The sequence below is a fragment of the Suricata suricatta genome, chromosome 1, assembly GCF_006229205.1.
Source record: "Suricata suricatta isolate VVHF042 chromosome 1, meerkat_22Aug2017_6uvM2_HiC, whole genome shotgun sequence".
NCBI classification, from domain to species: domain Eukaryota; kingdom Metazoa; phylum Chordata; class Mammalia; order Carnivora; family Herpestidae; genus Suricata; species Suricata suricatta.
The window spans coordinates 96,165,326-96,177,524 of NC_043700.1; the positions used below are offsets into that span (position 1 = coordinate 96,165,326).

At 34.8% G+C, this 12,199-nt stretch overlaps 1 protein-coding gene across 8 annotated transcripts in view; it reads right to left on the reverse strand.

Moving 5' to 3' along the window:
- Positions 1 to 12,199, reverse strand: part of KIAA1109 (KIAA1109 ortholog) — a 197,858-nt gene that overhangs the window by 17,388 nt on the left and 168,271 nt on the right. For 7 of the 8 annotated variants that reach the window (XM_029941360.1, XM_029941381.1, XM_029941348.1 and 4 more), the window contains 7 exons: positions 11,902 to 12,082; positions 11,084 to 11,285; positions 9,397 to 9,558; positions 8,547 to 8,686; positions 7,034 to 7,235; positions 3,850 to 4,050; positions 1,623 to 1,802 (listed from right to left, as the gene is read on the reverse strand). In XM_029941360.1, coding sequence (XP_029797220.1) covers positions 1,623 to 1,802; positions 3,850 to 4,050; positions 7,034 to 7,235; positions 8,547 to 8,686; positions 9,397 to 9,558; positions 11,084 to 11,285; positions 11,902 to 12,082 — 1,268 coding nt within the window. The remainder of the gene's footprint in view (positions 1 to 1,622; positions 1,803 to 3,849; positions 4,051 to 7,033; positions 7,236 to 8,546; positions 8,687 to 9,396; positions 9,559 to 11,083; positions 11,286 to 11,901; positions 12,083 to 12,199) is intronic. The other variant, XM_029941394.1, reaches the window with a different exon arrangement.

Consider the following 12,199-nt stretch of genomic DNA (forward strand, 5'->3'; position numbering starts at 1 on the left):
AACATTTCTATTTCAGCCCAAGTCCATATCCACACAGCCCATCAGCCACTGGTCTACCAGACTCTTCCACCGAAATGTCCCATTAGGCACTTCCTTATTTTCCAAGGTACTGATGGTCCACTGCACCTTCTGTCACCTAAGCTAAAAACTTGAGGCGTCCTTGTCTACTCTATTGCTCCTTACACACTTTGTCCTCAAACTTGTAGATTTTCTACTATTTCTCTTAAAACCATTCCCTCTTCTTTTTTACTGTCACAGTTCAGGGCTTCATCCCCCATTGCTTGGTCTATTTCAACAGCCTTTTCAAGTATCTTTCCATTTTTCATGCTATCATCACTCTTTTTGAAACACCAATCTGAAGCATCATTCCACTTTTTTTTTTAATGCAAACGTGTTTATAGTCCACATACAATTTTTTTTTGGGTGTAGTAAGAACACTTAAGATGAGATCTACTGTCTTCAGAGATTTTTAAGTGTACAATACAGTACTGTCCTCTTTAAGCACAACGCTGTCAACCTTTTTCTTAAAAACCTCTAATGGCTTCTCATGGCCCAAAGGATCAGAACCCTGTTCTTGTAGGCTGGCATATGAGTCCCCTATCGATCTAGTCCTGGTGTGTTTTGCCAGCTTTACCTCTGCCAATTCCTCTCTCCTTCTGGACATTCAACCATACAACCGGTTCAGTGTTCAGTTACAACCTATATTTTGCCTCAGTGAACCAAAGTTTGATCCAAAAACATACTTTTGATGCTTCTGTACCTTAAATACAATGTTGCTACAGCCAAGAATTTTCTTACATATATTTGAAGATCTGGCCCAAATATCATTTCTTTTGTGAAGCATTACCTGATCTCTTGAATAAAACTATTGTTTCCTCCTTTTTATATAATCCTCCATTACAGCATTAATCACACTGCAATGTCATTCATTTTTCTATGCATAAGAACTTGCCTATTCATGCCTGCACCCTGAATCATTGAGGAGAGTGCCTTGTACAAGTTCACTGTTAAATATAGGCTTAATGTATGTTTGTTGAATGAATACTGGGTTTAAGTATACTTCCTGTATTTGTGCAGTTAATGTTAAGTTTTCAGTAATGTAGTACTCCAAATTCTTCAAAATATTCCACAAGCATTTAATTTTAAATACTCAAATCACAGTATAAATAAAATGAGTAAGTGATTTGTGCATAGGTATACAGCTAGTGACAAAGCTAGCAATATATAAACACATACAACTTAGATCTGACACCAAGTAAAAATTTTTTACCCCTCATCCCTCATGAGTGTTTTAAGAATTTATAATCAGAAAACTAATTTAAACTAATGAGAAGTTACAAATTTTACCAATTCATGTAAGAGACGTGAAGAAAAGGAGCATTTTTCAGTGATTTAACTAGGCATATTTTGGCCTTTGGGTGATATTTCTATGCATTCATCTAGAAATCATATTCCTAACATTGATTACTTAGACTGAGATAGTACATTGGGCTAGACTCTTATTCCTCTCCTTTAAATCTTGTGTCACTAAAGATGTTTAATATTTAAACATTATGAAAGAGGAAGCCCTTACTTAATTCTGAAAAACAGTATTTTAATTAAAAAACTATAAAATTAAGTACCAGATATATTGATTAGTGTAGTGTCCATTTTGTTTGCAGACTTGCTTACAGACTGACTTTCAAAAAATGAGGTACCTCCTGAACGTCTTATCCGAGACAAACTCACTTTTACAAATTCAAGGTTTATACTGAGTGAGTCTTTTCGACCAGTGACTGAAGTGGGTTCTTCATCCACATTCCCTTTAAAAAACAAAAACACAACACACACACACATGTATGTATACCTATACATACATACATACAATTATCTCATTATATCCAATACGCTGGAATAGACCATCAATTAAAATCATTTGAAGAGAGGTAGAAGTTTTAGAATGATTTAATGAGCACTGATATTCTTTCTTTTTTTCTTAACATTTCTTTAATGTTTATTTATTTTTGAGAGAGACAGAATATGAGTAGGATGGACCTCGAGGGTGTCATGCTAAGCGAAATAAGTCAGGCAGAGAAGGACAGATACTGTGTGTTTGCACTCATAGGTCTAACAGGAGACCAGGAGAAACCTAATGGAGGACCATGGGGAGGGGAAGGGGGAAAGAGAGTTGGGGAAAGAGAGGGACACAAAACCTGAGAGACTACTGAATACTGAAAACTAACCTGAGGGGTTGAAGGGGGAGGAAAGGGGAAAAGAGGTGGTGGTGATGGAGGAGGGCACTTGTGGGTAAGAGCACTGGGTGTTACATGGAAACCAATTTGACAATAAACTATTAAAAAAAAAAAGAATATGAGTAGGAGAGGGACGGGGGTTGGGGGAGGGACACAGAATCTGAAGCAGGCTCCAGGCTCTAAGCTGTCAGCACAGAGCCGGACGTTGGGCTTGAACTCACAAATCGTGAGATCATGACCTGAGCCAAAGTCCGACTCTTAACTGACCTAACCGAGCCACCCAGGCACCCCGAGCATTAGCATTCTTAACAAAAGTTTAATAGTTTCAAGCCCATGAACAATAGTGATGACTTTCACAATCCTTCTCCAAGAAAAGCAAGTATTGACATGGAGAATGTTTTTGTTATCTAAGTAAATCAAGAGAAATATACTAATATCAACATCTCTTACATTATTAATGGTAAATCTGCACTTCAAAAAATATCTAATTAAAATTTTTTCAATGTTTATTTATTTTTGAGAGAGAGAGAGAATGAGCGAGTGAGCAGGAGAGGGGCAGAAAGGAAGACACAGAATCTGAAGCAGGCTCCAGGCTCTGAGCTGTCAGCACAGAGCCTGATGTGGGGCTTGAACCCATGAACTGTGAGATGCTGACCTGAATAAGTCAGAAGCTTAACCAACTGAGCCGCCCAGGTGCCCCAAATCTGCACTTTAAAATGACAGTGAAATTTGGGCGCCTGGGTGGCTCAGTTGGTTAAGCGTCCGGCTTTGGCTCTGGTCATGATCTCACAGTTTGTGGGTTTGAGCCCTGTGTCAGGCTCTGTGCTGACAGCTCAGAGCCTAGAGCCTGCTCTGGATTCTGTGTCTCCCTCTCTCTCTCTGCCTCTGCCCTTATCACATGGTCTCTCTCTCTGTTTCTCAAAAATAAACAAATGTAAAAAAATTTTTTTTAAAATGACAGTGAAATTTAAGTTGCTTAAATAATGACAAGGAGGAGTAGGAGGAGGAGGAAGAGGGTTTCGGTTTAAATTGACAAGTGTAATGCACACACTTAAAAAATTTACTCTTTGTAGAATACAATTTCTTATACAATGAATGATTTGGCAAAACATTTAAACATTTAAGTAACATAAATATTCTTTTCAATCCAAAGATTATTGTGCTGCATATAGCACTTATGAAATACTCTGTTTTAAAATTCCTGTATAATTAAATCACCTGAAGTATTTATTTTATATTTCTACTGATTATGTAGAAATATGATAGATATCAACCAGAAAAATAAACTTTCTGATCTTGTTTTATATCCATTATTAAAGGTATTATGATTTCTGAGAAGATCCAAGCTTGTAAAGCTCTAGGTGTGCATCCAGGTGGCTCAGTCAGGTGAGCATCTGACTTCAGCTCAGGTCATGATCTCATGGTTGGTGAGTTCAGTCGTGCATTGGGCTCTGTGCTGGCAGCTCAGAGCCTGGAGCCTGCTTCAGATTCTGTGTCTCCCTCTCTCTCTGCTTCTCTCCCACTTGCCCTCTGTCTGTCTCTCAAAAATAAACATTAAAAAAAAGAAAGAAAGAAAAGGTGCCTTAAATTAAAAATGATGCAAACAATCTAAGTATACCTAGTCCTCCTGATCCAGGAGTAAGTCCAGAAACAGCAGTTTTTTGTTTCCCTGCTCCATATGGATGAAACACATAAAGGGAAAAATCAGACATGCATGCAGTGAAGCTCAAACCAGATGAACTGCTACTGGAACTGGTTAGATCCGACTGACTACTACTATGTCGACTTCTGCCAAGAGGGCTGCCTAGTCCTGATGAACCTGCAGTGAACAGAAGAAATGCAAAAATTACAAGCGACAGAAAAATTTTAAAGCCTATCACCTAATACATTCTTATGAACTTGAAATTAAAATGGAAATAACTGATCAATATATTAAAATCCTTGAGATCAAAATAAAGACTTAGAGGTACTTTGCAGTTAATTTATTTTATAAAGCAGAGTCAAATACTTTGTTCATCTTTGAAAAATTATACATATGTTTTGGCCAACTCCATGGTTTCCTGTTTCTTTTCTCCTTTGTTCCACATTCCCAAATGTGTATCTCCAAAATATACAGACTTCTTTTGGATTCATATTGCAACTGGTTACTTGATATCCTACTAGAATGTGTCACAGGCATTTAAACCTTATCATGTCTGAAACTGAACTCTTGATCTTTATCTCCAATCTGTTTTTCTTCCAGTGTTTCCCATTTCCAGTAAGCGGTATTTCCAAGCAAATAGCTCAACCAGAAACGTGGCAGTTATTTGTCATCCTTCCCTCTTTCTAACAACCGATCATGAAATTTATCACCATATCATTTCTATGCCTGAGAACATTTATCAAGTCTGTCTGTCTCCCTCTATTTCAGTATTGTTACTCTAGGCTAAGGGATGATCAGTTCTGGACTGCTGAAATGGCCAACTATTCTCTCTGCTTCCTTCTCCTCTTATTCTCCTCCAATCAACTCTCACACTGCAGCTACTCTAGTGTTCTAACGGTATAAATCACACTCACATCTACTTTCCTGCTTAACTTTCAAAGGCTTCCCCACAATAACTGGCTCTTTCTTATCTCTTTAAATCTTTTTCAAAAACCAGTCTACCTTTTGTTTGCCACACTCCACTTACACTTGTATTTTTGTTTTTATTTTTTAAACTTGACAAATTCTTTCTTGCTTCATGGATTTTGTATTCTCTATCTAAAGTGTTTATCACCCCAACTCTCTGCTTGGCTAATTCATACTTGCCAACTTCACATTTCCACTTAAAAATGCTTGTTTGCTTATTACCTGGTTTCTCCAAATTCAACTTAGGTTCCACATTAGCAGGGACATATCTGCTAGTGAGGTAACCTACCAAATATCCAACCCAGCACTTAGCCAGACCCCAGTAAAGTTCAGGAAGTTCTGAAAGAATGGATACTGTCATAGCCTATCTTCCCACACATTTACTCTTATCATCATTCCTTCTTGCATGTTTTATGATGAAAAATGAGGGATGCTATTTCATTTTTTTTTATTTTCTGAAGAATCAAAATGTGGGCACAACTATAGTCACTCATTTCATATTCCTTTCTCTACATATACCTAGCACAACACATATATATTGCTATAATAATTTAAGTATCAATACTTTGTGACATTTTGTCATTAAGAAAAAATGTGAACATCCCAACAGAGAAATGGACATAGGCATATTTTCCCCTCCTTCAGTAGCCAATAAAGTAATAAAACATAATAAAATCCCATTTTAGTTTTGTCACATTAACCAATGATTAAAAATAAATTTAAAGCATAATATTGGGAAGAATGAGTGAACTTGGTATCTACACACACTGTGGTGAGGATGCATAAATCTTATATTTAAGATATATTTAAATCATATTTAAAACATAAATCTTTATATTTAAGGAGTAAAATGTTTAAAAATGTTCACTCTCTCTGACTCAGGATTTCTACTTTTAAGAATTTATCCTAAGGATGTTAATTTATATACAAAGATACTCATCTCAATATTATTTACAAAATTGAAAACAAAAAGCCCAAGGAGTCTCAAATATGTGATCAAAATGATGGAATATCATGCTATCATTAAAGTCGTTTTACACATGATTATTTACTAATTTGGGAAAATCTGTATTTTAAGTTTTTAAAAGGTACGTAATAGAAGAGTTCATGTTTAAATTTTGCCTAGGAAGAAGACTATCTATAAAAATGCTGGAGAGTAGGTAGGAAGTGATAATACTGTTTATGGTAAAAGAATATTATTTTCATTTCTAACTCTCTTCTGCTTTCTGTATTTTCTATAATGAACAATGAGTTGATTTTATAATAAAAAAATAGGTTTACAAAAACTGACACTATCAATCCAGTATTTTGTTGACTACAACACAATTCTTGAAGCAATATTTTGGAGCTAAATGTGACAGTGGGCAACCACATTAGCAAAAATATATTTCTAAAATATTAACTTTTTGTTTTCCTATTTTATGGTGAAACTTTCAAGAATTCACACAGCAGAGCAAATGCTTTAGCCATTTCTCCAGTGTCTTCTGAAATTGACAAATATCTCCTAGGGGCAAAACCACCCCTGGTTATAACAACTGTTTTAATGATAGTTCTCTTATTCATAATTATCCATTTTCATTCATTCTAGTCTCTTTAAGAATAAAATATCATTTGCATATGTGATATACGATTTTCATGGCAGAAATGACAGCTTTAATAAAGTGAAGTGACTGTCTCGCCAGGAAATCATAGGTTCTGTTTTAAAAACAAAACTTTTCATGAAATGGACATTTGAGTTAGGTAATAATATTTACCATTAAATGTGTGTGTGTGTGTGTGTGTGTTGTGTGTGTGTGTGTGTGTATACACTACCTCATACAATTTTATTTCACTGTGATAAATTTTTGCATGATAACACTACATCTCTATTTGTTAACAGTGGTTACTATTAAATGTAAAAATAGAGCATAACATAAAACATACATAAGTACTTAGATGTACAAAATGACAGTTACTTCATAGTGCTTGTAGTGTGTACATCCAAGCAATCAAAAAATGCTACCCAACTGCCATTCACTTGTACCAAAATACACTAAAAAAACTTAGGTCTCTGTATTTTTTCTATAAATACTCTAATTCTCAAATATTCCCCTTTCCAAATTTATTTTTTAGAAATATATACTAATTACTATAAAAATAATTTATTTAAAAATAGAATTTGCTTTACATCAGTGAAATAAGAGTGTTTCTATACCTGGTATTCCAGTTTTGCTTGCAGAGGTCTTTGTTCCACTCTGGGTAGTATTACCTCCAGGAGATAAAGTCTCTGAGGGATATGTAGTCCCCAAAGTCTCTAGTTCTCCTCGATTGGAAGAAAACACCAAGTCCAGGGATGGCAGCTTCAGCATACATTCTACTCTTGATACTGGTAAACAGCTAAACTTGATCTGTGAGGGCTAAAAAGTGCAGAAAGCCAAAAAGAAAAAACAAAAGTTTCTAGGTACTAGAAGGTTAAAACATTTCACACTGAATTCCAAACTTATAGTTAATTTCCATGTCATTCTACGTATACCAAACACAAAAAGATTTTGTGTTTAATGTCCTAGATTTATCAAACAGATACATGATATATTAAACACAATGTATTAACAAAATGGTACTTAAAAAATCTAAATATCTGAGGAGGTACCTCTGAGTGATAGATATTTAGACACTTAGATCATTCAAAACATTGAAGATGTCTGTGTTCATAATCAAGTTTTTTAAAGGAAATAATTCCTCATACTAAAAATTTTTAAAGCTGTTGTAGTAACAGAAGTTGTATAAACTCTCACGTGCTCACCCATTACATGTTTTCATCATATTTTCAAAAGGCTAATGCAAAACTCCAGAAGATGAGTCTGAAGCCCATTTGGCCAAATTGCTATTGTAGAAAATAGTTTGAACAGATGACCATTAGTTTCTTTCATTATCAAATTTAATTGAAGGTAAACTAAATCCTGAAGTTTTGGGGCATCTGGGTGGCTCTGTCAGTTACGCGTCTGACTCTTGGTTTTGGCTCAGGTCAGGATCTCATGGATTTGTGGGTTTGAAGCCCACAGTGGACTCTGCACAGACAGTGTGCAGTGTGCTTGGGATTCTCTCTGTCCTTCTCTCTGGCCCTCTCTCTGTTCGTTCCCCATCTCTTTCTCTCTCAAAATAAATAACTAAAAAAAAAAAAATCTTGAGGTTTGGTTACAAGTGGTTTTCAAATCCTCTTTAATAAATGGACTCAACCAGATACTAATATATATTCCCAAAGGCCTCCTGATAAGACTGCATTTTATAATAAAATATTAAATAAAAATTCCATAACTTAGCAAAAATCTAACAAAGGTACTATTACGTGACTTATATCTCAATTACACTTTATAGTTGCCCAAAAAGGGCCATGATGGCAAGAAATAGAGGTGTCTGAACAAAAAAAGGCATAAAATGCTATAAAAAGGGAGGTTTAATGTGTAAACATTTTTACTTTTGCAATAAAAGTCTGAGATCTAAATTTGAAAGCCCAAAGGTCTATGAATCCCCTCAGCAGAAAAGTTAATACACATGTTAAACTGTACATATACTTCCCAGCTGGCAGTCTCTAACCCATCAAAGATATACTAACGGTCCATGAACCAAGGTTAAGGAAACTTTAAGGAAAATAATACTGGAAATATTCAAATAAACTTAAGAAAAACATTTTTCTTTAAAACAAAAAAGGAATAAATGAAGTATATCACCTGAACTCGTACATAAACCACAACATCTACAGGAAAGGAAGAGTAAGCAGATGTGGAAGATGACACTAATGATGTTGTTGATTCTTCCATAGGATCAGGTATTTCAAAATGTCCCATATCTTCATCTTGTGAACTGACAGCTGTTAAAATATTAGGTTTTGATATGAGGGCAAGGGCAAACTATTTGCTAAAAGATCTTGTCTCTTACGCTACTACTGAGATCAGGGATATGAACACACAGAAACGGGCTCTGTGGCCCATCATTCTACAGATCTTTCCCTATCCAAACCTCTTGCTCATTTCTCTAAATTCCAATTCCTCTTACAACACTGTACAAAGAAAATTAAGCCTTTGCCCTAAGAAGTTTCCATCCAAGAGAGAATCTAATATAGGAATTAAGGATGTTAATTCTGTCATTAACTAGCTGTGGCCATGGGAAAATCATATAACTTCACCAAAACTTAATTTCTCAAGTTCTTTTTCAGTTCTATAATTCTTGATCACTGGATATATTAGATAATAATATATAAGAGCACTAAAAATCCTTCTAAGTAATAGAATTTTAAAAATATGAGTGATGGAGGGATGCCTGGGGAGCTCAGCTGGTTGAGCGTCCGGCTTCGGCTCAGGTCATGATCTCACGGTTCGTGGGTTTGAGCCCCGCGTCGACCTCTGTGCTGACATCTAGCTCAGAGCCTGGAGCCTGTCTTCGGATTCTGTGTGCCCTCTCTCTCTGACCCTCCCCTGCTTGCGCTGTCTCTCTCTGTCTCTCAAAAATAAATAAAAAACTTTAAAACAATTAAAAAAAATACAAGTGATGGAGAAGTAAATGTATAAGGAGGATACTTACTTGTGTAATTCCTTTCAATTGGTGTGATTGGGATAGTTTCCAGAGCTTTTTCCAGAAAATCTAATAGGCAGGGACTAATAACCATTTCTTCTGGCAATGACTGAAGTGCTACCCACGCATATAATTTGGCTGTTTTGACTCCTCCACTTCCTTTTCCTTTGGCTAGAACATTTACAAATGTGAGGTAAATTTAATAGTTCTCATAAAACATAATTTTGTGAGAAATTAGAACTATATGGTAGTTCTATCAGGTGAAGTACCTTATACCTAAACCATACAAGAACGCAATAAAAAGAGCAGACTGATAGAAATGATATATTAATATGAGAATATAAAGATAATTAATGATGTACATAATACATAAGAGTTATTCCTACTTGCTCTAGGTCACAAATTTTGGTTCCATTTTTCAAGTTTATGCTTTGCTTAGTGTTTCATTTAGCATTATTTTGTCCACTTAAGAAGACAGAGATTTGACTAACAATATTTTGTGGTGAGGAAAAATGTTGTTTTCAGGCTTTCCTATATTCTGCTGATTTTAGCTTGCAGATATTCAAATGCTTTCCTACATGGACTGCCATCTCTTTCCTTCTACATAACAAATATTTCTGTGTCAATAGAATGAGTATAATAGCTAACTAAGACTTAGTTAATTTTGGCTTAGGTTTCTGCCCACAACAGACATCAGTTTTGTAAACCTAGCAAAGCAGTCCAACTTCTAAGAACCTGCACTTTCCTCATTTATAAAACAGGAATAATATTATCTGTCCTGCACTTAAATAGGCATAGATGTGCCTTGTTAATTGAAAAGTGATATAAAAAATATTATGATTATCATGACTACTGCCGATTTTAAAAGATTTATATATCAAGTTCCATCCTTCAAATGAAATATTTTCAAATAATTCTTGTCTAGTCTGCTATTCCTTTTTTAAAAAAATTTTTAATTTTAATTTTTTTGGAAATTTTAACATATATTTGAGGTATTGCATCTTCAGTCATGTTCTCTTTTCTTTACGATCACTCCTTTTGAAGGAAGTCAGCTTACTTGTTATGAGAACACTCAGGCAGCCCAGTGGACAGGCCCACAAGGGGAGGAACTCAAGTACCAGCTTGCCCGCCACGTGAATGGGAAGTGATGGAAGCAGGTTTTCCAGACCCAGGCAAGCATTCTGATGGCGAGGACGTAGTCAACACCATGACGGCAATGTCACAAATGACTTTACCAGCCAAATTGCTCCTGAATTTCCGATCCACACAAACTGTGTTTGAGGTTAAAAGCCACCAGGTTTGGGATCATTTGTTATGCAATAATAGATAATAAATGCAGTTAAGACCAATGTGCTTTGTCTGAAATGTGTAAGTTTAATGTTTCCATCTAGATCATAAGCTCCCACATAGGAACTGCAGAACTTTTTCTAAATATATATAGATCTAAAAAGTTAAATACACTATTTGGTATATTAGGTTTTTTTAACACTGATATTTTAAGGTCGTATCAATATGAAAAATATCCAAAAGTAGTTGGGTCACATTTCCATATATGAATTTTATATAGTTATTGACAAATCTATGTCCTTTTTTCTTACACATGTAAACGTGAAAGAAATTCTCAATAGAGCAAGTAGGTGATGACCAAAAAGTTACAAAAATAAAAATAAAAATAAGGCATATTTTCCTGAAATACCTGAGGGAATAGGTGGGGGTTGGGGAGGAAGTAAGGTGTTAGTCTTGCTCTGGACAGTGCAAGGTAAAGGAGGAGAAGGAGGAGATGGTGCACTATCTCTCATACCATACAGCTTGGACTCTTTAGAGAGTGTTCTTGGCAAGGAAGATCCTCTGGAGGCATTAGGTGATTCAGTCTTCAGTGTCTTGGAATTGTAATGCAACTGTATTAAGACAAATAAACTTGCAAAATTAAAATAATGCAGATGAGAAAAACCAACAAATGTAGAAAAATGAAGAAGAAAGAATACCAATCCATGAGTTAGAAGACCCGGTTCCGGTTTTTTACAAGTTAATGTTTTGATACTAGTAAGATTCTTAACATTTTTAATTTAAAATTTAAAAAGTCATCCCAGATAATATATGCTTTTCTAGCTTAATGTTACAGGATTCTATAATTCTAGAATCTAAAAAATAAATGTTCAATTAAGTTGGACCAGGAAAGGTTTAGCAAATGTTAGAAATATTCATTGTATCAAAAAATAACTTTTTACTGCCAAAATTTAATGGAAAAGCTATGTAACAACCTACATTTCAGATGTTATGTTCAGAATATAGCTGTATCAGAGAAAAAAGATGAAAAGTTTTATTTTAATATACTCAGTAAAGGAAGAACATGTATGATTAGAAAATGAACACTGCTAAGAATAACCCTAGATGAATAGAAATGATATATTATTACTAACATAATTAATATTAGCTAATAAATTATATATTAATATTAGAATACAAAGATAATTAATGATGCACATAATACAACCTAGACATTTAGGTTTTTACCTTTACATCAACTCCAGGAATGTAAAATACTGTTGTTTCTAAATCACTAGGTTTTGTCTGTAGAGATGATGGCACCTTCTTGCCAGTCATTAAATGGGTAGTAGAAGCATAATTCGTTTGAAACTTCTTCTTTTTTGAAGGAGAATCTTGATCTAAACTCCTGGAACTTCTGTCATAACTCCTATAAACAGAAAATGTTTTATCCCTTTTAAAAAGGACATTTATCTCCTTTTGTTTAAAAGCAAACTTTTATTTATACAGTAAATGGAATGTAATCCTTCATTACTAAAGTTGAAAA